The 23,349-nt window shown below is 36.9% G+C and overlaps 1 protein-coding gene across 12 annotated transcripts in view; it reads left to right on the forward strand.

Moving 5' to 3' along the window:
* CYLD (CYLD lysine 63 deubiquitinase) overlaps positions 1-17,750 on the forward strand; it is a 55,309-nt gene extending 37,559 nt beyond the window's left edge. For all 12 annotated transcript variants that reach the window (XM_036833316.1, XM_036833325.1, XM_036833318.1 and 9 more), the window contains 11 exons: positions 1,931-2,310; positions 3,212-3,377; positions 4,363-4,504; positions 5,778-5,900; positions 8,578-8,669; positions 9,502-9,568; positions 12,797-12,929; positions 13,840-13,948; positions 14,794-14,912; positions 15,195-15,411; positions 17,068-17,750. In XM_036833316.1, the coding sequence (XP_036689211.1) occupies positions 1,931-2,310; positions 3,212-3,377; positions 4,363-4,504; positions 5,778-5,900; positions 8,578-8,669; positions 9,502-9,568; positions 12,797-12,929; positions 13,840-13,948; positions 14,794-14,912; positions 15,195-15,411; positions 17,068-17,252 (1,733 nt within the window). In that variant the 3' untranslated portion in view covers positions 17,253-17,750. The remainder of the gene's footprint in view (positions 1-1,930; positions 2,311-3,211; positions 3,378-4,362; positions 4,505-5,777; positions 5,901-8,577; positions 8,670-9,501; positions 9,569-12,796; positions 12,930-13,839; positions 13,949-14,793; positions 14,913-15,194; positions 15,412-17,067) is intronic.
* Positions 17,751-23,349: the final 5,599 nt, after the last annotated feature.

Raw genomic sequence — 23,349 nt, forward strand, 5'->3', positions numbered from 1 at the left:
CTTAAATGGATAAGGTATAAAGTACAGTGAACACCCATGGAGTCACTACTCACTTTACGGCAAAGAACATTATCATTCCCTTTGAAATCCCCTCAGCGCTTCTTCCTGTTGTTGCTCTCTTCACTCTCCTCTGAGCTACCATCATCTTTAACTTAGTGTTTATCACTCTCTTGGTTTTCATTATCGCTTTATGAGTTTGACCATCTAAACAGCATACTGTTAGTTCTGCATGGTTTTGAGCTTTATATACAAGGAATCAGACTGTATGTATATTGTGTAATTTCCTCCCTCAACATTATGTTTCTAGATTCATCCAAGTTGTAGTATGTGATGATGATTTATTTGTTTTCATTGCTGTATAGCATTGCATTCCATTCCATTTCATTTCTGTGAAATACGGTATTTAAATATACCACAATGTAACTATCCATTCGACCATTGATGGACATTTGAATTGGTTTTATTTTCTTGCTATTATTAACAGCTCTGCTACTAACATTCTTACCCATGCCTAGGGTATGTACCTAAGGAGTGGAATTACTAGATGTGCATGGGATAGGCACATCTTTCCTTTACTAAATAATGCCAAACTGTTTCCTGGAATAGTTATACCAATTCACACTCCCATCAGCTTTGTGTAAGGGTATCATTGACTCCTCATCCTCACCAATAGTTAATGTTCTAAGACCTTTACCTTTTGAAATGCTGTCTCATGTTGATTTTGACTTTCTTTTATGTATTTACTAGTGAGGGCAAGAATCTTTTTATTGATTTGTTGGTGATTTAGGTTTCTTTTTCTGTGAGCTCCCTTTTCAAGTCTTTTGTCCATTTTTTTTCTATTTTTTTCTGTCTTTTAAAAAAATTGATTTATAGACCTTTTTCAAATTCTAATCCTTTGTCAGAAATAAGGATTACAAATATTTTCTCCTTGTTTGTGGCTCATATTTCTACTCTTGCTATGATGCCTTTTGAAGGACAAGTATCTCTTAATTTTAATGTGGTCATATTTGTCAGTCTTTTCCTTTTTGGTTTGTATACTCATGTTTAAGATATTTCTCTCTACCCTAAAGTCATAAATAACATTCTTCTATATTCTCTTCCAAAATTTGTAGTTTTGCCTTTGACATTTTTCTTTAAGGCATCTGGAAATTGTTTTTGTGTAGAGTATGACAGAGGAGTCCAATTTAATTTTTTTAAAATATGGATAGTTGATTATCTCAACACCGTTTATTAAGAAGTTTGTTCTTTCCACACTGATTTGCAGTACCTGCCTGGCAACTGTATTAGTTGTTTTAATGAAACAGCTTTTGGCTTTGGTTCTTTTCATTGGATGTTTGTTTTCTCTTTCATTAATTTCTGTTTTTGTGTTTATTCTTTCCTCTTGACTACTTTTTGGGAGGTTATTCTGTTGTTTTCCTAACTTCCTAAGTTGTATGCTGAGTTTATTAATATTACCTTTCCTTTTTTTCTAAAGTGAACTATTAAGTCTATACATTTCTTTTATAAGTATTACTTTAGTTGTGTTCAAGTGTTTATTTTTTCTTTATTTTAAGAATTTACATTATCATTTCTTCTTTGATTCATTAGTTATTTAGAAGCATCTTTCTTAAATTTTTTGCTCTCTTTTTTGTATTGGTTTTTGTAACTTAATTGTATTTTGGACAAAGAATATAACCTATACAATTCCAATCAATAACATATTTTATTGGTTTGAATAATTGGGTGCCATTTACTGAAGAAGAAAAATTTGGAGGTGGGGATGTGAATCAAGAACACTGTCTTGGAGGTAGTAAGTTTGTGATGCTTACGAGAATCATACTAGAAGAGGTCAGGTGGGCAGTTGGACTTATGTATATATTAATCTTTAGAGATGTAGGGCATATTTAATATTCTTGAATAAGTTTCTCTAATTAAGAATAATTTCTTATAGTTGCTGAAGACCCTGCAAAATCGCTTACGGAGATCTCTCCAGACTTTGGACACGCTTCACCACCACTGCAACCTCCTTCCATGAACTCACTATCCAGCGAGAACAGATTTCATTCTTTACCATTTAGTCTGACAAAGATGCCCAACACCAATGGAAGTATTAGCCACAGTCCGCTCTCTCTGTCAGTGCAGTCTGTGATGGGAGAGCTAAACAATGCACCCGTGCAGGAGAGTCCACCCTTGGCCGTATCTTCTGGTAACTCGCATGGCCTGGAAGTGGGCTCGCTGGCCGAGGTTAAAGAGAATCCTCCTTTCTACGGGGTGATCCGTTGGATTGGGCAGCCGCCAGGACTCAATGAAGTACTGGCGGGACTGGAACTGGTAATTCAATTTGACCTAAAAACTGCATTTCTTTTCTGTCTGGGGTTTTGTACAGGTCTTTCCCTATTCTTTGCTTTTTGGTGAGATATTTTATTTATCCACAAAACCATCACTAGAGAAAAATTTTATTACCACGTTGCCTGACATCCTTTGCCACCCATTAAGCATCTGATCCACTTATTCTTAATGTTAGTTGATCTATGTTCAAGGAATGAAAGTAGATTTTTAGGCTAATATGTTTAGGCTCGTTATATTAAACAGAATGCAGTAAGGAAAGCAAACTGTTACCAGTTTTTCTTTTTTCTTTTTTTTCTTAGCCTCCCTCCTGCAATCAGTTCTAATATTTCTATCATTGACTTTAAGATGAATCACCATTTTTAGTGACCTTTTGAGATCTTTGGTAGAGGGAAAGATTTTGGAGATTAGAAAGCATATTGTTTGACATTTCATAATCAGAAAGAGAATTTGAGTACATTTAGCTTTTATTTAAATATATTTCTTGTTTTTTTATTTGTTGGTTTACAGGCCATTGAATGCTGTTTTTCTCTTTGGGTTGTTAAAATAAACAGTCCCTTCTGGCCCCCTCTCCCCACTAGTTTTAATGCTTTTGGAAATGGTGCAGGGAAGTCAGTTAACCAGGGAAGGTTTAACATGTATTCTGAAGGGAAATACATTGAGGATTTTATGCTGGAATAAGGCATTAATTTCTCAAATCGTCAGCTGTGGGCTGAAACACTGATTAGTCAACCCCTTTTTCCTGATGGAGTTCTCAGTACAGGTGTGACAACGGAATTCTAAGAAAGGGTAAACTTGAAACAAGTCTTATTAGTTCTTTGTATACCATCTTTGCAAGATGGAGAATAATGCATGTCTAAGCATTTTTTTTTTTTTTCTTTTTCAGGAAGACGAGTGTGCAGGCTGTACAGATGGAACCTTTAGGGGTACTCGGTATTTCACCTGTGCCCTGAAGAAGGCGCTGTTTGTTAAACTGAAGAGCTGCCGGCCGGACTCTAGGTTTGCGTCCCTGCAGCCAGTTTCCAATCAGATCGAACGCTGTAACTCTTTAGGTATTTGTGTGCCTTTCATTTATTTATCAATCTGGAATGACTCTAGTTCTGACCTCGTGTCATTTTGCAGTAGTTGGTAGTAAACAGTGTTTCTTTCTTTCCTGCCAGTGTTCATCAAGCTTTTAAATCAGAAAAAAATTATTACTTGGTGTATGAGAAAGTTACAGTTATCCTAAGAGGGGACATTTAAAAAAAGTATTAGCCAGGAAACCATGCTTGAGACTTAAAAGTTGAGAAATAGTGGGATTTATTTTCCCCTTCCTGTTGATTACAGACATTTAATTTTCAACAACCCAGGAGGTAGAGATTGAAATGTGGCCTTCTTTATGGCACTGATTTTCCTCTCTCTGTATTGTTCAAATACATCAGTAAGCATATCTTATCAAGAATGACTTCCTTCTCAGTGTATTGTCTAGTACGTCAATAAGCATATCTTATCAGGAAGTCAGCATTATTATAAGAAGTAGTTTTAATTGCTTGATGAAGGACAAATCTCCTCATCGCTTACAGTAGGTGGCAGTTTCCTGATACTATCCCTTTCCAGTTTTGGATAATCGTGGTGAAGCATCTTGAGGGTTAAACAGGTATAAATAGGAAAGCCATCTTTATGAAAAACAATTTTTCTTACAGTTGAAGTAGTGCTTTGGAATTTTTTGTTTTCTTTTCCAACTTGAAAATGGAACATCTTCAGACAAATAAAATATTTGGGGAACAAAATATTTTACTTGGCAGATGCTTTTTTACGTTACTTGATACTCTAAAGTGTTTTCTAAATTTTGGAGGAAGTAATGTTGAAAACGAACATTAGCATTTTTTATAAGCCAAGCTGAATAACAATTAACCAAAACCTACCTTTAGCTTAGTTTTAAGTTGGGTAATAAATTGTGCATCAAAATACAAAAAGATATTTTTAAGTGAAGAAATATGTATGGGAATACATAAGTATAGTAGTTTAAAAGAATTATTTTCATTTTTATCTTTGCAGCATTTGGAGGCTACTTAAGTGAAGTAGTAGAAGAAAATACTCCACCAAAAATGGAAAAAGAAGGTTTAGAGATAATGATTGGAAAGAAGAAAGGTATCCAGGGTCATTACAATTCTTGTTACTTAGACTCAACCTTATTCTGGTAAGTTTAAAATTAATGCAGTAGGAATATAGTGCCATGGGGGCAGGTGTGTGTGTTTCTGTGTGTGTGTGTCGGAGAGAGAAAGAGAGAAAGGAAACTGCTAATTGCCTCTGAGTGGAGAAACTGGGGGCTGGGGTTCAGGAGAGAAAGGGAGATTTGCATTTCACTATATACTCCTTGGAAGCTACTGAATGTTGCCTCATGTGCCTGTATCCAAAAAATTAATATAAAAAGTAATGCAGTGAATGATGGATAAGAGGTGAATGATAGTGTTACAGGTGGCACAGATATTCTGAGGGTATGTGGGAAATCATAGGACTGAAGAGAATAAGTACAGAATCTTTGTGCACAAATCAAATAATTTGTCATAAGCCATTGACTGGCCTGTGTGTTTGTTTTACTAGGCAGAGGCAATCATAAAACTACTTTATTTTAAAGAAGTATTTTCAGTAGAAGCACAGTTGCCCTCGTATATGTAGTTTGTTCCAAAGTAGAACGATTTAACATGGCAAGAATTTTTACACTCTGAAACTTGAACCAAGAACATTGCCAGTTAAACTGAGCATAACCTGCCAGCTCTGTACAGCCATGTTGTAAGAATTAGGAAGTTAATGGGCTGTTAAAATTTTAAAGACAAGGAGAAGAATAAAAGTGGTGGGCCATTTTTTGGGCAGAATACTTTATCTCTCAGAGGTGTTGACAAAAGCAAGAATTGATGTAATATTCTTCAGATTTTCTGATAAAAATCTGTTTAGCCAGATTTCCTTTTTCTTGGATATCAGCAAGTCACTGCTGTTAGTCACTCACAAGTGATTTTGACATTTAAAGGAATTCAGACCTCTGCAAAGGGCTGTGGAGAGAGAGAAGTATAATATCTAGAGTGGGTTACATATTGGCTATGTGTTTGCCTTGGGAAATTAGTTTCCAAACTTTCTCCTCTGTTGTAGTTTGACTCAGATTTGTAGGCCTTCTTTCAGCTTTTGCAAAGAAGTTTTCCAATGTACTGAAGGCGTATTTTTAATCCTTTAACACTGTCAATCTATAGTTTGCCTTCTTGATATTAGTATTCTCCTTAAGGATCTCTAGGCCCTGATGATTGAACCATGGGAACCTTGACAGGGGTCTTGGTTACCTGTATTAATAAAAAACACTGATTTGTATGTTATTTGTTCTCCAGAGTTTGTGATTTTTCTCTTCATATTCTTTTTAGTATGTGTTTCTCAAAAATTAGTACATTTACAGCATGAGGAAAAATATTCTTTTTATTTTGCAGCTTGTTTGCTTTTAGTTCCGTTCTGGACACTGTGTTACTTAGACCCAAAGAAAAGAATGATGTAGAATATTATAGTGAAACTCAAGAGCTGCTGAGGACAGAAATCGTTAATCCTCTGAGAATGTAAGTAGAAGATAGTTATTTTTGCCTTTAGGTGGTATCCTAGGTGCTGTTTTTTGGTACAGTAATTAATTTATTCCCTGCTTTCCTTTAATGAGAAATGGGAGAGAATTAGTTCTCTCGATGATGTATTAACATGTTTTTTAACTTTCAGTCCTTGTATTATCTTTTTTTTTAAAGAAGATTTCTGTTCAGTCTTTGTTGCTACTTTTATTTATTTTTTTTAATTTTTATTTTATTTATTTATTTAATTATTTTTTGGCTGTATTGGGTCTTCATTGCTGCACACGGGCTTTCTCTAGTTGTGGTGAGCAGGGACTACTCTTTGTTGCGGTGCACGAGCTTCTCATTGCGGTGGCCTCTCGTTGCGGAGCACAGGCTCTAGGTGCACGGGCTTCAGTAGTTGCGGGGTGTGGGCTCAGTAGTTGCAGCGCATGGGCTCTAGGGCGCATGGGCTTCAGTAGTTTAAGTGCGCAGGCTCAGTAGTTATGGCTTGCCGGCTCTAGAGCACAGGCTCAGTAGTTGTGGCGCACAGGCTTAGTTGCTCCGTGGCGTGTGGGATCTTCCCAGACCAGGGATCGAACCTGTGTCCCCTGCATTGGCAGGCGGATTCTTAACCACTGCGCCACCAGGGAAGTCCTGTTGTACTGTCTTTACTTCTTTAACATTTTAAATCTGGCCAAGGTGTAGTACATAGTGTAAGCCATGAAATGATTAAACCATTTTGGTAGAGTGTACTACAATTCAGCAATTACAGTAGGTTTATAAAAGCTGATATAAGGTATTTGGGATTCTTATCTTCTCCAATACTACCCCTAATATAATCATGCTTATTAGTTTAATTGGTATGATCTGGCTTCTTAAACTTAATTTTATCTGAATGAATAGCAGCAAGGGAAATTTTTATTTATAGAGTAGCAAGTATTTAATAGTTTTATGTTAGAAATAGATGAGATGTATTTTATTAACACATTTCTCGGTTAAAGGAAGATATTTAGGCCTCCCTCCACCTGTCTTAAAAAGGTGATGTTTTTGGTTATCTCCTAGTTTAAGAATTATAAGTATGTCTTTCTTTGGCCACAGGAAACAATTTGTAATGGTATAAGTACAAGACATCTAGTAAGGACTTTTGTTAAGCGGTAGGAGGAATGTGTGATAATATCACAGTATAAAATTTAAACTATGAAGAGTCAGGGCCATAGATCACAAAACAAATCTGTTCTTTTAGGAATATAGGGAGCAAACTATGTAATTTAAAGCCCATATTAGGATAAATTTAAATTTTGTGACATACTTTTATTATTTAACAATTAAAATAAAAAATAGTTTGATACAAGATTTTGACCCCAAAATGCAGGACACTGAAATATAATGAGCATTCAGAATGACCTACTATATAACATGACTAGGAAAGTATATTATAGGTGAATAGATTTCCCACTTGTATCTTTTGTTTTCTTTGAATTCTGTAATGATGAAAATAACTGTAGTTTTTACCCCCTTAAGATAATTATGAATCTTGAGTTTTACATCAATTATTTTGTATTATATTTGTATAAATGCAAACTTTAAACATACTGTCTATTTTCCCCCCAAGTGATTGATACTAGAACAAGACAGATTAAATCCAAAACTCTAAGGCATGTTACCACTTCCTTCTTTCCTTCCAAAACACCATAAGTCCATTAATAAGCGTTCTTTGAATACTGTTGTCCAACCAGTTAAGAATCATGGTTCGTCAGACTTTGTCACCCTGACCACAACAAGAAACTTGTCAGATGCCCTGTTTTGATCAAGATTCCCTGTGTCTGCAGCAGTCATATCTGGATTATAGCTGACTGGTTTTACTTGGTACTGAAACACGTGCTCTCTCCATTTCAAGCTTCTCGCAGGCAGAGACCCTGTTTTTTCACCTTATTCATTTTTGTATTCCCAGTGACTGAAAGGTTAGATTACTATGTAAGTGGTAGATGCTCAATATATGTTGGCTGCCAAGAGCTAATGAGTGAGTGAATAGCCGATATGAAAAATGGATATAAGATTAGGCGGTTCTGACTTGCTCTTACGAAGCCCATGGTGGCCTCCAAGCTGTCTTCTGAAGCCATTTTTAGAATTAGAATTTTGTCAGGGATTGACAGGAAGCTTATTGAATGTATCCTGTATTCAGAGAAAGATAAGAGAAAATGTCATAATTACGAGGACTGGTTTGATTGCAGATTTTAGAATTTCAGTTTCTTATCACTGCCCTTTTCCATCCCCCTTGGTAGCTATTTCATCCTTTAGTACAACATTAAAAAGGATTCTCTCTCAAAATTGTATATTCTGTTTTGTAAAGTAAATGTTATAATTCCTTAAGTAAAATAGTATTAAAAAACAGTCATAAATTAAAAATATTTTTTCTTTTATTAGTATATGATAGTTATTTTTAGGTTATCATAGTGTCTGGGATAATTCTGATTGTAGATTTTAAAATTTTCAAACCTCAAGAAGAAGCTTATAATTGTATTTTCTGAAATACGTATTAAGCTTACTAATTTATGACACACTGGAGTTACATAAGAAATATTTGATTATCAAAATGTGTTATGTTCATTGTAAGCCAACTATCCTTCAATAAAAAATGTGTTATATTAATTTAATATATATGCTAATATTAATTAATAGTTTTTTACTAACATAGATACGGATACGTATGTGCAACAAAGATTATGAAACTGAGGAAAATACTTGAAAAAGTTGAGGCTGCATCAGGATTTACCTCTGAAGAAAAAGGTGACTTTTAATTTATAGGATATGCATTAAAATAACTTGAAAGCATAAATGCTAAATTGTTGGCTGAAATGTTATATCTGTGTAGTTTTGGGGATTTTATTTTAAAATATAATTTTTTTCTATGTGATGTACAGTTTTCTTCTCTTTTTGTAAATGCTTTCTCTCTTCTAAAAGTGAGTGATATGTGGAATAATGAACCCCTTTAAGAAGCTGACTGGTTTTACTATATTATGAATAAATAAGGAGATCTTTCCATCCGGCAATGATATTCGGAGTTGTTTTCTTTTCAGGGGTGAAGAGTTGCACTGAGTCATCCACATTTCTCACTTAGCTTTCCTTGTTATAAAGGGAGTTACAAATGGCTGATTAGGATTAAGTTTATGGTCAGAGACAGTGTTTTCATCTCTTCATAGCTAATGAATTTACTCAGAGATTCAACTCCTGACTTTGAATGTATTAACAGCATATTGTAACTAGCTATAATATTTACAGACTTGATAATTATTTAAACAGCAGGAAATAATAAGGTCATACGTCAGGTTTTATTACACTTAAGCCCCCCCAAAGAAATTAAAATTATTTCCCTATATGTGAATTATTATACCCTTTGAAATATAATAAAGTTATAACAAAATTGTCACGTAATACTTTATCATATCATTTAAATATCCTTTGTAGTTTGTCGTTAGGAAAAATTGAGAACTATGCTTTTAATTGAAATAATATTGATTATGAAATTGAATTCTGTATAGGAATATGACTGTTATAAAGAAAAAATAGAATGATTTAAAAATCTTGTCTGTGACTTATTTGATTTTTTATTTTCTCCTAGATCCTGAAGAATTCTTGAATATCCTGTTTCATCATATTTTAAGGGTAGAACCATTGTTAAAAATAAGGTAATTTTAAATTGTTACAGAAGCGTTGGAAATATAGACAATCCTCATTTCCACTGCCATCACTCAGTAAAAATGATTTCCTTAATGATTACTTAATATTGTATTTATTTAGGGATCTTAATATGTTAGGTTCCCGCAATGCAAATTAATTTAAATCATTATCTTTGCCATAGTATCATACTTAACTTGAAGAACAAATCCAGTGTAAATTTGTGCTTTTAATTTTAACCCCAGTAATAAGCACTGTTGCAAATCGTTTTCTTATAAAACTGTATATAAATATTTTTTTAATTTAAATTAATGAATCCTTTTAAGAGAATATTATTTGAACTCAATCAAACACCGTGGGAGCACTGTTTTTGACTACCCATTAGTCAAAGAATTAATTTAGCCCTAAATTAGCTCTCTTGTTCCCAGTTTTATAACTTGGTCTTTTTTCCCCCCACCTTCAATGAAAGCCTTGAATCTAATGCAGTGAAGTTCTTAGTGAGATGTTCTAAATGGATGAACTTTCCAGATTGAATGCTGGGCCTTTTTACATTTTAGTCTGGGTTTCTTTGTTGAAAAATCTTGCTTATATACTATTTACTTCCCTAAAAGCTAATCACGGACAAGTATTCTTACTCATCTCAGTGTCTTAAGTGATGTTCTTTGATGCCAGTGTCGAATTGATGAGTAAGAAGGACGGAGGGAAGGGTGGACAGTACCGCAGTTATAGTTTGATATTGTTTTGGAAGTTCTAGCTAATGAAATAAGATAGGATATATTTATTATCTATTCAAATAAGGTCATAGCTATATGTATACCCAGAAATTCCGAGAGAATTGTTTAGAAACTACTAGTGTTAACACAAGAATTTGTAATTTGACCATGCAGGAAAAAACCATGGAGAAATCAGTCATATTCCTGTATCCCCACTAGCAAATATGAAAAAGGGATAATTTCATACTTCATGAAAGTATAAAATGCCAAGAAATCAATTTTACTGAGATAGGTTTTTAAAGAAGACTTGCACAGAGCTAAAAGGTGATTTAATTAATTAGTGAGAAAGATTGTATTCCAGGTAGGAAGATTAAATAACTTAAAGATGTTAATTTTTACAAAATAACTTGTACATAATCAAGATCTTAACTTTTTTTTTTTTTTCCTTTGGAACTTAGTAAAATGATTTTAGAATTCTCTACAAGGTGAAATGGGTGAAAACATAGCACTTTTGTTTTTTTTGTTTAAAGAATTCTATTATAAGCTATAAAGACAAAACAACAGACATTTAAAACAGTGTGATACTGGTATACAATTAGAAATTGGATAGATAGAACTGAATAGAAAGCCCAGATATAGAATTAACTATATGTGGTATTTCAGTATTTTATAAGTCAACCTTCAAACACAAAGGAGGAAGGAAATATATATTGAATACATGATGTAGGAAATCTGCCAGGCAGTTTGGGAGGAAAAAAATCACTTCTGTTTTTCATCTTGAAGAGATAAATTTCAGATGATTAAAACAGTTTTCATTCTTTTTTTTCATAGCCCAACACACCTTGGGTTGTAATACACTCCTGGTGTGTTACGTAGGATGAATACTGCAGTGATTCTCAGAGTGGGTGAAGAAGGGTCAGTCACATATAGGAATACGTCTCAGTGTCTGAAGGTCTTGTGGAGTTTGAAGAGGGCCCTGGGAAGCTCTGCCTCTCCTCCCCCTTCAGCAGCCTCTTCAGATTGAGAATCACTAGTTTGAAGATTATAAAAAGATAAAAAAAAAAACAACTTTAAAAGTTAGCAGTTTTTTCCCAAGTGTCATTCTTCACCTCCATGAGCCGGTCTTTCTGACTGAGGGAGCGTCAGCTGATGCAACAAATAGGAGGATGAGTACCTTAAAACTTTGAAATAGTAAAGTAGTCTAAAAGAGACCATTCTAAAATGATATTCTTAACATGAATATTCTTAAATGGTTTAAGAGAAAAAAGGAGGACTTAGATACCTAGGGAGGATAAATGCAGATTTGATAACAAAGAAAAATAAACAAAAATAAAACTCCCCAAAATAGAGTAAAAAACTATATATGTAGTTTTATATATATATAGCCATATATGTATATATGGCTGGGAGAGGGCACCTCACTGAATGCAGTATGTACAGCTAAAGAGAGAATTGCTTACTTGAAAGATAGATCTGAAGAAATTACCCAGAATGTAGCCCAAAGCAATAAAGAGTTAGAAAACAAGAAAGAGGAGATAAGAGACATGGAAGACAAATTCTAATTGTCGTTGTAGGAGGAGACGCTAGAGAGAATAGGGAGACACTAGAGAGAATAGGGAAGTTGCTTTGGGAAACTGAGGGTTTCTGAGGTTGGCCTCTCAATAGCTGAGATTTTATTATGAAAACTACGTTAATATTTTTCCCTAAAAATCTTGAACTGTACTTATAAATCTAATTATAAACAGTCTGATTCTATATGCAGAAATTCTGCTAAAAAGGGTAAATAGTAAATTGAAAGATTATTGATTCTTTTAGTAGAGTTAGTCTTGAATTTTCATGCATTCTGAAGTAAAATATTTAGAAGGGAAAATGTTCAGTATAAGGGTAGCACTGTGATTGGCATATAGTGGGCCCTAACTTGGTGTTTGTTGAATAAATGAGTGACCATCTAAAGAGACAGCATGCTTTAGTGCCAAGAATAGTAAGCAGTTGTTAGGACACCTAGGTTTTATACCTGGCTCTGATTTTGAGTTACTGGGAAGGATTATCCTTCCCCAGATCTCAGGGCCTTCATTTTAGAAATGAAAAGTTGCATCTGGAAGGTCTCTTAGGGTCTGTCCCATTCAGGCATGTACAAATTAACTTTCCTGTTTCAAGCATTAAATGCAGTTCCCTCCTTTCTAGCTTCGGCAGTTAAGTTGAACCAAGCGACGTTAGCTTCTGGCTTTTATTGTTCACACAGTGCTCCTTGACTGTGGATGTTATTGCATTATTTTTCTTCTAATCACTAAGGCAACTTTTCAATATGAGAACTTAAACAAGAAATCATTTGCAAGGTCTTATGCATAAGTACATTTAATTATTTTGTCTAAATGATTGTCTTTGCCCCTGTTGTTCTGAGTGTCAGAGTTGCACCATCGGTTTCTGTTCTCAACAGTTTTTCTGTTCTCAAATGCCTCTGGGACCACTTCACTTTTTGATGCATTTCATAAATAAATTATCTGGCTTTTTTCTGCATATTTTTAGATCAGCAGGTCAAAAAGTTCAAGATTGTTACTTTTATCAAATTTTTATGGAAAAAGATGAGAAAGTTGGAGTTCCTACAATTCAGCAATTATTAGAATGGTCTTTTATCAACAGCAACCTGAAATTTGCTGAGGTTAGTGATAATTACTTATTGTATTTTTTATGCAAGTCATTAGGGTTCTCCAGACAACTATAGCTTCTATAACTATTACTTTTAACCCACTGAGAACAGTTAGGAGCACAAATTGTTAAGAAAACACAAATTTAAAAAAAATATGCCATGCTTCAACTTTGTCCATGTAGAAAATACCTTAGAATTAAGATTGAACTTTTTAGATTTTTGGTGCCAAAGAAAATATCATTCTAATTTGTAACTTGAAAACTTTTTTAAGTAGCTTAAAGCAAAGAAGATTTGTGTTTTTTTGTTGTTGTTGTCTTTTCACCCAGGTTAACATTTTACCCAATTAAAAATTTTACCCAAGCATATTACAAATATATCCAAAAAAAATGTTTACTTTTCCTCCTTCAATAAAAGACAAAATTCACTTACTGTAAATGAACAAGTGATTTAAATTACTTTTCTTTTACTGTTTACTGAGTATCTTCATGCTCTTAGTAGTACATGCTTGTGGTTCATTTTCATTGTATCCATCTCTGAAGGAATGTTCTGGTAAAACCTTAACAGCTACCATTATTTATTTGTTGAAATATAAGGAATAGTGTCCTTCAGGTTTTTCCAAAGCCTTTTAAAAATATAAACCCAAAGTAGATGACTCTGCATGGTCATCATATTATTTGAGACCCAAGGTTGTTGAACTGCCTGACTTCCGTGTCCCTGTGTCCACAGATCTTGGACTGCTTGAGGCTTGTGGCTCCTTGGCGCTCTGCCTTCACAGTCCATTTCACATGTGGATCCCACTTGTGAACCCGGAGTAGCCATCCACGTTATGGTGGAGCCACTGCTTGGTTTGACAACCACGACTATTTCAGGGACATTTTTTTTCAGCGTTTTGATTCTAAAATTATGTATCTTTTTTTTTTAGGCACCATCGTGTCTGATTATTCAGATGCCTCGATTTGGAAAAGACTTTAAACTATTTAAAAAAATTTTTCCTTCTCTGGAATTAAATATAACAGATTTACTCGAAGACAGTAAGTATAAGATTTTTTAGTTTGTTTTTCAGAAATAGTCTGTCAGGTCATTCACATTAATTGCGAATAAGAGTCTTAAGAGGATACGAGTTTTCTAAAGGACAATTTGGTATCTGAAGAGGCTGAAGAGCCTGGAAATACTACACTAAAATTTATTCTGAAAAAATAATCAGACATGTAAATCAATATTTCATATGTAAATATGTTTATGAGTAAGAAATTAGAAGCACTCTATATGTTAATGAGAGTAGTTAAGTGAATTATGGTGTATCTCTACAACAAAACTACTGCCATTAAAATTCATGTTTTTGAAGACCAATGTTATATGAAAGTGGTCATGATGTAATGTTAAGTGAAAAGGAGAGTGTGCTGATAATTTTCTATAAGAGGAGCCACACAGACACACACAGACACACACACACAGACACACAGACACACACACACGCCAAGTTATGTGAGTGTGCAGATACAAAATTACCTGAGAAAATTCACAGTAGTATTGACAGTGGTTATCTCTTGCTAACTGAAATTGTAGATGCTTCCAGTTTTCTTATTTATACTCTCTTGTATCTTTGCATATTCATCAATAGAAATTTTATAATCAGGGGAAACACTCCAGAATATATTATTTTTAAAAAATTGTCATTTGGTCAGAGAAAATGTCTTTAAAGATATCCTGAATCCAAGAAAATCCAATTTAAAGTTTATGGGGATGGGGAGGGGTGGACTTCACTGAGTCCATGAACATTATCCTTTTTAAAGCTTAACTTTTCTTTTTAATCTTTTTAATGAAAGAATGCATTTTTAAAGACCCCTTAACTCCCCGCCACCCCCAACGTTTTCAGCCCCTAGGCAGTGCCGGATATGTGGAGGGCTCGCAATGTATGAGTGTAGAGAATGCTACGATGACCCTGACATCTCAGCTGGAAAAATCAAGCAGTTTTGTAAAACCTGCAACACTCAAGTAAGTTTGACTTCACGTAATGGATATTCTCTTAATAAGCAGTAAATCATTTGTAGTTGAAACAGATTTCAGGTTTTGAAAAGTTTTCAGAATCATAATTAACTTTAAAAATTCCATAATTAAATGGTATTGTTTATGCCTCCTCTGTTTATTTGATGGACTTCTGTCGAGTACTCAGTTGCTCTTTGTGGGGATGTATTCAATTAGAGTAAGTGGCATTCATTCCCTTCAAACCATTGTGTTTCGGCTTCTTAATGGCATTCTCTTCATGTTCCCTTTCAGGTCCACCTTCATCCCAAGAGGCTGAATCATAAATATAACCCAGTGTCACTTCCCAAAGATTTACCTGACTGGGACTGGAGACACGGCTGCATCCCCTGTCAGAAGATGGAGTTATTTGCTGTCCTCTGCATAGAAACAAGCCACTATGTCGCTTTTGTGAAGTACGGGAAAGACGACTCTGCCTGGCTCTTCTTTGACAGCATGGCTGATCGGGATGGTACTTTCCACACCTTTTCTACATGTGGCGACATTTGAGTTTGTAGTGGGATAACCATAGTGGGCTAGCCTGGTCTGAGTAATAAAATAGTGTTGGGAAAATCCGTTCAGGAATTTCTTGGTGACATAGTCCGAAATCTTGAAATGCATTAACAGCCCTGCTACTAAACTACGGGATAATATTGTTGTGATATTTTGACATGCATAGAGTCTTTTTTTTTTTTTTAAAAAAAGGAGCTGGAAATTTCTTTTTTTAGGGCTGAAAGGTTTTATTTTCAGCTTTGTCGTCTTTGACTTTCAGGCTTCTCTTATTTTCTGTACCATAGTCACCATTTCCTAAATACCTACGTGCCAAGCTCTCAGGGAGGTACTTTACGTCATTATACCTAAATCCTTGCAAGGTGGGAATGATTCCTATTTTTCTCTTACTAAAGCTGAGATTTAAGGTGCCTAAGGTCTCAGAGCTTGTATTTAATTCAGTCTTTCTGACCTCAGTGCTTATGTTTTTTCTGTTGTCTTCTAGATGACAAAGCTAAGAATAGAAGTAAATGTCTTCTTTGGAAAAATAAGCTTATTCTGTGTGTAATGTGTCTTCCTTAAGTGGGGAATATACTGCACCTTCTAGGCTGCTTTCTAGGATGTTCAGTCATTATTTAACAGATACCTAATGAGTGCATGTGAAGTGTCTGGGGCTCTAGTAGGTTTCAAAAACGAAACCGTTGTCAAAACAGCTGTACCCCTGCCTGTATAGTTTACAGATCAGGACTGGTCCTAGGCAAGGTTGTGAAGTATGACTTAACGTTCCTCCAGTTCTCTGATACCCCGTTTTTCCTTTAGTCACTCTCTCACGCTCCAGACCCCGAGTCTTCAGGTGTGGCCCTCTGGTGACCTAGGACGCCACCTTGTGGCAGCCTCTTGATCAGATGCCCAAGCTGTACCCCAAGGGTTCTCAGTGTTTTCTCAGCTCTCAGATGCTTGAGGGATATAGCACAGCCCCAGCTGTAAATAGGTCCTTACCCCAGTTAAAAATTTGCATTTAGCCATGTAACTCAAAAGCACAAGGGTTCCAGGCGTTTTTAGAAAAGCCACTGGGAGGCTAAAGCCTTTCCTGGAATCCCTAAGACCACGCCTCATAGCATCTTCATTCAGTCTAACGAAATGTAGAACAAAACCTTGCGAGAATCACACAAATACATATTTTAAATTTAGCGGAATAAAATGGTATTCATTTTACTAGATCTGCCCTAAACTGGACAGGCTCATGGTAAAGCATACAGGGAGGGGTGCTTGTGTCTGGGAAGGGATTTGGGAATGTGAAGAGTTGAATGTGTGTGCATATGTGTATGTAACATTATTCCCTGATTGAATACACAGAGAAGCCTGGGAAGTAGGTTTTGGACTTTGCTCAGGATATGTGTCCTTTTGTCAATAGTATTCACTGTTGGTCCCGGAATCCTTTCAGAAACCAAGAAATGAGACTGTCAAGAGTTAACAAGAGGATTTAACTTCTAGAAATCGGAAGTAAAATGAGGTCTTTCAGGTCCTGGGAATTAGCCTTAACTAAATTATGGAATTGTAAAATTACTTTGGTGGGGCAGGACAGCAAAAGGGTTTAGAACTTGACTGCCCTAAATACAGCTCTTCCTCTTTTCCATAGGTGGTCAGAATGGCTTCAACATTCCTCAAGTTACCCCATGCCCAGAAGTAGGAGAGTACTTGAAAATGTCTCTAGAAGATCTGCATTCCTTGGATTCCAGAAGAATCCAAGGCTGTGCACGAAGACTTCTTTGTGATGCATACATGTGCATGTACCAGAGTCCAACAATGAGTTTGTACAAATAAACGGGGTCATCTGGACAGGTGCAGAAACCCGATGCACAGTTTTAATGTTGCATTTCACGCGAGCTGGCAGTTTTGTTCAACGTCCATTGCCGGCAATGGATGTCTTTGTGGTGATGATCCTTCAGAAGAGGATTCCTGCGTTTAAAAACAAATTGCTTTTGTGTTACTAAAGTATTTAATAAGAAGCATTTTGCACTCTAGAAAGTATGTTTGTGTTGGTTTTTTAAGATGTCTAAATGGAGTTATTAATACCTGAAGCTTTAAGTTAAGTGCATTGATCATAAGATATTTTTGGAAGCATAAAATTTTAATTGTGACAGTTTAAAACCTCTTCTAGTCCATTGAGAATGTAAATAAATGTGTCTTCTTTATGGACCAAGGATATGAAATCATTTTTCCTTTGTAGCTGATGGTTGCCTTGAGGAGGATATATTTTGGTTTTATTAAGAGTCTACTTTCAATCCAGTTATTAAAGTTGTACTGAGTTTGATTTGTTAATTCTTCCCTGTATAGTGCTGATTCCTGCATGTCTGAAATCTGCTGAGTTTCTGTGTTTCTGCAGTAGTGGTCAGAAAAGTATTTAAATTCCCTTAGTGGTGTTTTCTATTTGTTCTGGTTTTGAGATAAATGAGTGATTTTGTCATAAAATGTCCATTTTTGATGTAATTTTCCTGGAGGATTAGCGTATACAGCAAATGAAGCTCTACGTTCATAGTAGTAACTGTCAGCTAACAGCTTTTTTTTTTTAAGGCTCTCTAACTATCTTATGCAACAGGGCACAGTAAGTTTTATTAAAGCGTTGGGGTGATAAATATAACATATTCCTACACAAATATATATGGTTCATAAGAAAAAAAATTTGGCATATAGAATCACTCATTAAAATTTCCCTGAAGAGATGTATTGGATATCTAAACCTCTACTATTTTAGATAAGACTGTCCAGAACTTAGATCAGTCCCCGCATTAAATTCCATCTGATTTCCCTTGAGATAATGACAGTTACGAATCAGTTATTTTATTGAAATGTTAGCAGTAGCTTTGCCTTCCTCCTGATTAAATAAGTAGAAAATGGATGTTTTTGTAGCTGATATCCGTCGTGTGTGTCTGTTGTAGACTAGAAGCACAGGCTGTAAACGTAAGTGCCGTGGGGTGTGTTGTATGGCGTCATTGTCTCTCTGGAATGACTTCCTAACCACGCGGAAAGGCAGAGGTTGTCATGTGTGTCTAGCATATGACTTCGTAAAACATTGAATGTCCAAAAAGAGGGAAAGAATCTTTGCAAACCCTGCAATTGTTTCTTTTTCAAGTCACATTTACTTTTTGGTTCTGTCATTCCATTTTCCTAATATTTATTAGCTTTATAAATCATAATAAGGTACAAAAAATTCTTTCATCTTGTGATTTTTTCAGTTTTGGAACGAAAAAGTACGCAACTTGTGCATGAAGTTTTGCTCAGTGCCTGAGTGGGTGGTGAGATGGTTACTAGATCCGGGGGTTGGGGGTGACCCCGCCCTATCACCCCGGGGTAGATGAGGAGCATGGGATGCAGGATGTCTACGGTCCCATCTAGCCCTGACCTTCTACAAGTCCAGTCACCGCTTAATCAATACGTGCTAGGGAATAAATGGATGAAGGAGCTTATCAATGTGATTTTAAAAGGCTATCTGGAGGAGTGAGTAGGACTCTATATCTGGGTAAGACTGGATTTAACAGTTAAAAAAGAGAAGACAGTGCCTTTCCTGTGAAAATTACAACAGAATACAAGTTGAGGAAGGTCTGTCGTGCCCGGCCCCTTGCGGCAGAAGACTTGAAGAGGACTTGTGAGGGCGCGTGTGCGGTGTCCCAAGGTGGGTGGAGGCGCTTTCAAGTGGGAGGGACCTCATCCATAAATGATTTCTAAGGACAGACTCTTCGAGCGTTAGCTGAAGAATGCTGACAGTTCTTTTAGCATTAGCTGGGGAGGGAGTACCCAGTAAAGGGAGGCAGGGCCTGCTGTGGTGGTTCCCGGGGAGGCGGGGTCCTTTCCGGCCCTGGGTGTCCTCCCTGCCCCCCCCCAGCAGTCCTGTCTTGTTCCTGGTCCAGCAGAGGCCCGTGTGTCAGGTGGGCACAGGCAGGGCTGGGCTGTGTGGCACCAGCGGCCCATGTGCCTGTTGATTTATTTACTTTTCAGCCTTAAATTTTCTTTAATATTTTCCTGTTGGCTTTTGAGATGTTTTTGTTGTCCTTTCTTCCATATCATATCTACAATCAAGATGGCAATATAGTAGAATCATCTTGTTTATAAAACAAGTCATGTTCCCCCACCTCCATTAAGTACACACGTGTAAGTGTGTGTGCGTTTGTGTGTGAGAAGTTACGTGTGTGGGGTGGGGAGGGAGATCAGCCATGTGTTAATGGCTTCAGGCCCTCGCTGTCAGCTTTATGAAGGAGTTTGACTCCATCCACAAAAGAATGCTTTAGAAGACCAGGAATACACGTTGCAAACCAAGAGAAACAGTAACAAAACTCAGTAAAATATAGTTGTTACAGCTGCTAAGGATTATCTCCCTGGGCTAGCTGAGGATTTTTATAATTCATATTTGCCAAATGTTATAGGTAAATAACTTCTTTCTATCCCATGGATTCATTTATTATTATTATTATTTTTTTTTAATAATTTTTTTTTAATTAATTAATTTATTTATTTATTTTTGGCTGTGTTGGGTCTTCATTTCTGTGCGAGGGCTTTCTCCAGTTGCGGTGAGCGGGGGCTACTCTTCATCGCAGTGCGCGGGCCTCTCACTGTTGCGGCCTCTCCCGTTGCGGAGCACAGGCTCCAGACGCGCAGGCTCAGTAGTTGTGGCTCACGGGCCCAGTTGCTCCGCAGCATGTGGGATCTTCCCAGACCAGGGCCCGAACCCGTGTCCCCTGCATTGGCAGGCGGATTCTTAACCACTGCGCCACCAGGGAAGCCCTATTATTATTATTTTTACATAATTCACATAATTCAGGAACAAGGGGAAGACATGGTAATTCTTACGGAACTTGCATTGTCATTCAAATTCCTGTTGTGTGAACGTGGCACCTTCATAAATTCAGAGGCGTTAGTGCCCTCCTCAGGTGGATCTCGATATCCAGCCAGATGATTTTGCATCTGTGTGGACGATCGCAGACAGAGATGTGAGTGGAGAATACAGAATGAGGCCTTAGCTGAGGGACTGCCTGCCAACAAGTGTTTCTTAGACACTTATAACCTAGGATTGTGTCAGAAGGAACATGAGACATGGTCCCTGCCCTCAAGCAGTTTACCACCTACTTCTGACAACAGAATGTCTACTAAAGGCTGCTTAGCCTAAGTGTAAGGGTACCAGGTCGGGGGAAAGCTCTGGGACGCAGTGAGGTGTGACAGAAAAAGTGGTGGGCAAGGGGACAAGAGAGCTGGCGCTAGCCCTTTCTCTGTCGCTTGCTCTGTTAGTCTCGGGCAACGTCTTGACTTCTCTGGGCCTTAGTGTCTTCCTCTCTATATAGCAAGAGGGTGGGACTATTGAATTTTATAGGAAAAAAAGACAAAATTTCTGGGTCCCTGGCTGTGCCTGCTGGATCTGACTCGTCACGAATGGGGTCTAGGAAACGTCGAAAGCCCAACCAGGTGACCCTGATGATCGGCCAGATTTGAAAGGCTCTGAACTGAAAGATCTCAAAATACCTTCTCTTTACGTGATTGTGTGATCATGGAGTGTTATTGTGTTAATTACTCTACATTCGCGCGGGTAACTGTCTGTTTGTCATATTGTTTCTCTGTGTTTACATGTGAATTTATAAAAGAAATGCATCTTAGTATCTATGCCTCAGCCCGCTGTTTCCTAGAGGTTTTAGCCATCTTTGGAACACACTTAAGACTTAAAGAGGATATTGGATGTTATTTACCCCGCTATTTGCATTTCATTTAATTTCTTGAGGGGAAATTGAGGCTCTGGGAACCAAAGAAATGGAAAAACAAAATTCTTATGCAAAGTTAAAGAAAAAAATGTAAACTAACTAGCTGCTAACTTTATAATGAAAACTTTAACCCTATATGAGAAGATTCTGGTCATAAAGTAAGCTGTCCTTGTTAAAGTAGGGGGACTCTAAGGCTTATAATGAAGAAATAAGACTACCTTTTCTAGGGGTCAGTGATGTTAACACACCCACAATTCTCCTTCAGTGAAAATAATACTGGAATTTCCCAAGGCAAGTTGGGGTGGTGGAGGAGGAGAGCATATTAAAATGGAAATGTGTGCAAGAGAGAGGGTGGAGGAGGGAAGGCCACCAGGTGTGGTGTCCAGCCTGTGAAGGTGCGTTCTCTGCTGGCAGGCTTATGTCGCTGTTCAGAGACTGGGACTGCAGGGAGCGAGGCTTCCTGCAGGGACTCAGCACTGCATTGTCTAGTTTCCCTTCAGAAGCTTTATTGGAGGGAAAAGAGAGGAAAAAAGACTCTTCATCTTACTCTAAATCCTGGAACAGCCGAAGGGTCTTTCTTGAGTCAGAAAGTGGTGGTAAAAAGCTAACCAGCAAATATGGCCAAGGATAATGAAAAAGGGGGAAAGAAAGACATTCCTTCTTCCTACTCACAATAAACATCAGTATTTGGAGCAGGTCACTCAAGAACCCCATTTGCTTTCCTGACTCTGTCTTGTCAGTGATGCCAGTTTTTTTCACTGTATTTTAAAGTCTTTCTATAACACAGGTGGGGGGAAAGGCCAGGTATGGAGGGTTCATCCATGGGAGCATTGCAGCCTCAGATGTAATTCTCTTGCACTTTTAAACCTGTCCACTTTTGCTTTTTATTTTTTTCAATAGAGATTGTGTTGGAGACTCAACTGTCCTTGGTTTTATTTTCTAAAATGGCCTATAGTACTTCAGAAAGTCATAGTATCCTGTCGCAAACATTAATTAAAAAAAAAAAAAATCCCATTTGGAACCTCCCAGGGAAGTCGTGGTTATTAGGAAATTGGTATAAAGGAGCACATTTTTTATTGCATTTCCCATATTTGGTATCTTGTTCAACATTTTTTTTTTTTGGCCTGATGAGCATTCTATATTTATGAAGACATTCTTTAAAAATAAAACCACATAAAATATCCCCTTACTATCAGATTGCTCTGATTTAGCCTTAATTTTGTTAAATTTTTTAGAGATGATTGAAGTGCAGCTGTGGAAAGAAATGTACTATATACTATTTCTGTATCATTAAAATTAAATTTGTATGGTTCCTTTTCCTTGATTTCTTTGGGGAAGGGTTTTGGGTTATGGGAAGACTAGAATTGAGTACAACTTCATAAGTTTTTTGCAGTGGTGCCGGGAAAGAAGATTGCTTTAGGAAAATGCTGTACCGGGCACACCTGTGTCTTCATCGAGTCTCTGCCATCATCACGATTGTTTTAGAAAACCTTACAGACTTTTCCTGTTGTGGGAGATATGCCAGTGGCCTCTGGGTCGCCTCCTGACATCATGACTCCTTGGAGTTTCTTGAAATAGCTTGGCACCTCCAAGCTCTGATACACCAGTCTCTAATCCAGCCAGAAGTTGTTCATCTCTAAACATGGGCACAAAGCTGTTGACTATAGAATAGTGTGTCCTGGTCCCTCACAGCTGCCAAGGAGGCAATTAAAGTAAACACTTTACGTTTCTGTATAATCCAGAGGCATGATTACATGATGCTATAAGGACCGAAACTTTTACCTTCTTTTAGGTAACTGATATAACAAGCCTTCTACAGGAATTAACTACTTGGATTTTAAGTCACTTGTTATGCCAAGGTAAGAAAGCCAGAATGGTCTGAGTTGGCAATATTCGTATGAATATAGAACATTCAAGAACTTTCCTGTTTCAGAAATGCGTAGCTGAATGACACATTGGTGATAATGAAACTTTGCCATTTTAACATCACTCAGGTTTTCCTTCATTCAGACTCAAGGGTTTTCGTGCTTTTTCATAGATCCATTCTTTCTCTTTGTGGGTGTGTCAGTGAGACAGTGATAGTTTATGCGCTTGTGTCCACCTGTGGATGTGGGACAGTCAAAACCAGACCTTGTTGGAGGCAGGCTGCCCGGCTGGCAGAGGACCATGGCCTCTCT

Source organism: Balaenoptera musculus, chromosome 19, assembly GCF_009873245.2.
Source record: "Balaenoptera musculus isolate JJ_BM4_2016_0621 chromosome 19, mBalMus1.pri.v3, whole genome shotgun sequence".
NCBI classification, from domain to species: domain Eukaryota; kingdom Metazoa; phylum Chordata; class Mammalia; order Artiodactyla; family Balaenopteridae; genus Balaenoptera; species Balaenoptera musculus.